This window comes from Aegilops tauschii, chromosome 1, assembly GCF_002575655.3.
Source record: "Aegilops tauschii subsp. strangulata cultivar AL8/78 chromosome 1, Aet v6.0, whole genome shotgun sequence".
In the NCBI taxonomy this organism is placed as follows: domain Eukaryota; kingdom Viridiplantae; phylum Streptophyta; class Magnoliopsida; order Poales; family Poaceae; genus Aegilops; species Aegilops tauschii.
In genome coordinates this window covers 479315787-479320767 of record NC_053035.3, presented here as the reverse complement: position 1 = coordinate 479320767, position 4981 = coordinate 479315787, and the positions used below count along the sequence as shown (strand labels likewise).

The window sequence follows — 4981 nt, the reverse complement described above, 5'->3', positions numbered from 1 at the left end:
TGTTCGATATTTTGATAATATGTATGTTGTGATTCCCTTAGTGGAGTCATGTGAACGTCGACTACATGACACTTCACCGTATTTGGGCCTAAGGGGATGCATTGTGGAGTAGCAATTAGATGATGGGTTGTGAGAGTGACAGAAGCTTAAACCCCAGTTTATGCGCTATTCCGTAAGGGACCGATTGGATCCAAAAGTGTAATGCTATGATTAGAATTTATTCTTAATACTTTTCTCGTAGTTGCGGATGCTTGCGGGAGGGTTAACCATAAGTAGGAGGTTTGTTCAAGTAAGAACAACACCTAAGCACCAGTCCACCCACATATCAAATTATCAAAGTACCGAACACGAATCGAACCAACACGGTGAAAGTGACTAGATGAAAATTCCGTGTACCCTCAAGTTTCTCAGTGGACAAAAAACTGATGCTTACTGAACCAAATGGTGCATGCGTATAGGGCAAGCTAACCAACTCTACTGCAGAAAACTAGTACTCCCTCTGTAAACTAATATAAGAGCGTTTACAGAGGGAGTATAAAAGAATCCCGGCATCGATCAATTTGACATCAACAATTTGTTTTGCCTCCTTCAGAGTACAGCTTGCATGCGATTTGTCCGGCGTCACAGATGAATCACCATCATTGTTCTTCTAACCCACCCCCATTTTCCAGAGCAGAACCATCAATAAAGAAGAGTGCAAGATACAGCCATAGAATTAAGAATGTGATGATGCAAACATGAGTGAGAGCATATCATCAGATTATGTAACGCAATGCAGATCATAACGCCACCAGGCATCTTTGTTTATGCACATCAGATCCATACTACATTGGGTTTCAAACACCATCGGAACATTCCTAAAGTATATAAGAGAAAAATCATTTGCAGGAACTATGTACTGTATGCATAAGAAGTAGCTGAACCAACCCTTTCCAGGCACGCGGTATGTATGGACGCCGACTGATGACGGCAAATATTCCTACATGAGTATGTATATGTATGTTCTCAAGTATCTATCCGTCTGATCAAGACCACGTTATGAGGCTAACGACCTCGCAGATCATGGAGTTTTCGCCGTGCTTGCTTCGAGTAACCAACCATTACAAGGAATCTACAGGAACCTGGCTGTGCTTTACAGTGGGAGATATCTGAACAGGAGTAACTTGAGGATGGTAAGTATGTAAGGTGACTTGCATCATGCTCTGGTATGTCTCAAGTCTACTGTCATCCCTGCACAAATGGAGCAGATTACCAGGATTAGTTGCTTATCACTGATGAACAGACATACATAGATTTCTATGCACAAGCAGAGGAGCAAACTTACAACGCGTTTTGGCCGTTTGCCTGTCGACTCGACGGCGCTGCTGCTGCTGCGAGTACTCCCTTGACCCCCTGCTCCAGCCTTGGACTTATTGGCTGTTGTGTACATAAACGCAGAACAAGAGAGAAAACTACACGAGTGAGTGTGATTGATCACTCAGGGAAGAGACGCATAAATAAAGAGAAGAGAAAGGGGTGTGCTCACGAAATCTGCTCCCGTCGTCATTGCCGCACACTTGGCACTTGCATTTGGAGGTGCACTTGATGTTACGCCTCACGCAACCGCAGCGACTGGCGCATTCGGATTGGCATTTACACCCAACGGCAGACTCCTTGACAGCCTGAAATAAGCGTGTCACATTTCAGGTACTAGGCACTTGGCAGAGGTCAGAGCAGAACGGCATTCATGAATGTAGTGTGCTCTCCTCTAAAGAAGAAGAAGAAGAAGAAGAAGAAGAAGAAGAAGAAGAAGAAACCTGCGCCTTCCCACGAGTCATCACGGTCGAACCTGAAGCAAGATCCTCAACCTTGATCCCTAGATCCTGGAGCTTCTCCTCATGGGTCTTGGTGTTACCGCAGTCCTTGCAGTCGCAGCGGTCCAAACAAGGCAAGTTAGCCCTGACACATCTGCAGTAGCTGCAGGCAGCAAATCAACAAGCAACAGTAAAATTGCAGCACTGGACAATTAGTATATCAATTAACTAGCTACTTGATGGATGCATCTGGTTGACATAATTCAACTCTGCATACTGGTTTTGGCACTTGCACGAGGCACAGTGGCACGGCTCTCGCGCAGACCCTGGTTCTAGTGCTGGCAATGGCTTAGGTTGAGGTTGAGCGGCCGCTTGGGCAGCGGCAGCTTGGGCAGCAGCTTCATCAGCTTTCCTCTTGGTGTATTCAGCGAATTCCTTTGTGACTTCCTCCTCGTGTTTCCAGATGTTCTTGCAGTCGCCACGGCACTCGCAGTACTCGGAGCAGAGCCCTTCCCTTGTGAAACAAGCGCAATCGCTGTACATAACAAAGAAATTAGCAAGCTGGTTGGATGAATCATGTTCATGGCATTCCAACTGTGTGAGGTTGTGCACGTACTCATGGAAGCAGTTGCGGTTGGCGCACGCGCACTTCTGCAATTGCGACATCACGGCCACTGATGAGGTGGTAGCTGCAATGAGAATATGAGATGCACAGTATGAGACAGGATGCATGTTGTGGGATGCACGATCAAACTTGCTCAGAAAACTTATGCTCAGCTAGACAATTTCTGAAGAAGGCATTCAGTTCAGATAAACCAACAGTGGGATTGTGCTAAAAAAAATCTAAACTAGTACGTACAATTCAATTGGAAAAACTCATGCATCCAACTAGATATCAGAGATCTCAACATGCTCAAACTTACTGCAATCCAAAGCAATATGCATAGCCGCAGATATCAAAGATTTTTCAATCCGCATTACAGAACAAAGTTTCCAAGCGTCAGAGTTCAGAGTTAAATGTACAGCCAGCAAGCATTCACGAACCACGCCAGCAACTAAGAACTCAAGTAAACTATACATTATAGCAGATGAACCAACTAGTACTTGACTAATTACCTTTGTGGAAGCAACTGAATATTGACACTCTGCAAGGGGAGAGATAAATATAATGGGTTCGGCAACCAATTTTGCTCAGTAACAAAGAAAATCAGAAGGATTTTTTTCTGAGAATGCGCTAACAAACAAAACAGTTGGTAGGATTTTTTTGCTGAGAATACGGTAACAAACAAAAGAGTTGGCGGCACCATTAACAATCATTCATGAATTACACAAATAACTAAGAACCCAAGTAAACTACTCCCTCCGTTCCCAAATATAAGTCTTTCTAGAGATTCCAACAAGTGACTACATACGGAGCAAAATGAGTGAATCTACGCTCTAAAATATGTCTACATGCATCCGTATATTGTAGTCCATTTGAAATGTCTAAAAAGACTTATATTTAGGAACGGAGGGAGTATATATTATAGCAGATGGATCTCAACATCAGCAGGTGCAATACATATGGTTTAGAGCAGGAACCAAGAAATTTTAACAAAATGAATAGTTCATTAATTATGCATCCAAATGCACCATGCCCATAGAATTTACAGACTATACTCAACAATGAACTAGAACTAATTCCGGAGAACACACGCGTGCAATCTTGTCTAGGCAGAAAATACATGCATCCACCTACACGGTTGGCGTATGAAATAGACCAGCATTTTACACCGTAGGTTGTACGCTGCATTCGACGCAATGCAAGACGAATGTCAATCAAAAGAAGATGAATGCTTGCCTGGAGAATCAGAGCTAATTAACTTTGTGAAAACATCTGTATCCTAGAAAACACCCAGTACATAAGACTCAGCCAAGGTTGACAGATATATAATGGGTTCAGCAACCAATATTGCTCAGAAACTAACAAAATCAGAAGGATTTTTTGCTCAGAATACCTAACAAACAATACAGTAGGTGGCACCCTTAGCAAGCATTCATGAATCATACCAGTAACTTAGAACGCAAGTAAACTAGCAAATGATTCTCAACATCAGCAGAAGATTGAAATACAAACGCATCCGAATGCAAGGCAGACAGAAATTGGGCTCAGCAACGCAATAAGAACAAGTCGAGTAAAATTGCATGTCACTCGGTTAATAGATCACCATAGCACTAAGCAATCAGCTGCAATATCTGCTTCCAACTGCTCGGAACACTAGCAAGCATCATTAGCATGATTCACGAATCACAGCAATAACTTCAGAGCTCAAGTAATATGATACTACCTAATGACTAAGAACGGAACATCCGGGAGCCCGGGACGCGAATCCCGGCCAAAATCCCGATCCCGAATCCCGGCCAAAATTTGCAGAAACGATCTGTCGGCCAAGAGCAGTTCGCAGAAACATTCCCGGCCAGGAGCAGTTCACCGCACAACCTTCCCGGCCAAAATCCCGACCCCAGCTGCGAACGTCCGCCGCGGAGCGTGCGGTGCCCAACCGGAAACGCGTGGCCCCGTCCCGCCGATTAACTTGATGACTAGCAGCAGGCAGGGGACTGCGCTGCTGCGGGGGTCGGAGAGGGGGAGGGAGGTGGGGGCGCGCGCTTCTCACCTGCACCTGCGGACGTGCGGAAGCGGGAGGAGCGGCGGATTCCGCGTCGTCGGAGAGGAAGAGCGAGGCGGCGGCGCCTGCGGCTGCGACGAACAACGGAACGGGGGAAATGCTCGTCAGCCAACGGAACGGAACGGTTGGGGAAGCACCAAACCCTAGGCGGGGGAGGCGGAGGGGGAGGGGAGGGGCGAGAGGATGCCAGCGGCTCACCTGCGGGCGGAGACGCGACCGACGGCGACGCCGACGCCGACGCCGGCAGCGGGAAGGTTGGCCGACTTTCCCTCCCGCGAAGCGAAGCGAAGCAACACCGCCTCCTCCGCGACTCCGCCTCGGCTATAAGCCGAACGAAACGAAAGGAGGAGCCTTGTGGGTTGGGCTGGGCTCGGATTCCCACAGCAAGCTACTGGGCCAGCCTTGGTGGAACGAGGCCCAGCCCAAGACTGGCTCTTCCTTATCTCTCAAAAAATTGCCCTAAAAAACTCTCTCAAAAAAATAAATCCAAATCCAAAGTTTTTGTCAAATTTTTAAATTTGA

The 4981-nt window shown here is 46.4% G+C and overlaps 1 protein-coding gene across 1 annotated transcript; it reads right to left on the bottom strand.

Annotated features, from left to right (window-relative positions):
- Positions 1-742: 742 nt before the first annotated feature.
- On the bottom strand, positions 743-4766 carry LOC109782564 (uncharacterized). The gene is made up of 8 exons (XM_020341186.3): positions 4658-4766; positions 4448-4530; positions 2410-2482; positions 2071-2328; positions 1797-1956; positions 1526-1661; positions 1325-1416; positions 743-1230 (listed from the first exon to the last, which is right to left on the bottom strand). Exons 3-8 carry the CDS (start codon positions 2457-2459, stop codon positions 1225-1227), a joined length of 702 nt encoding a protein of 233 aa, XP_020196775.3. The 5' UTR covers positions 2460-2482; positions 4448-4530; positions 4658-4766; the 3' UTR covers positions 743-1224.
- Between the last annotated feature and the right edge of the window lie 215 nt (positions 4767-4981).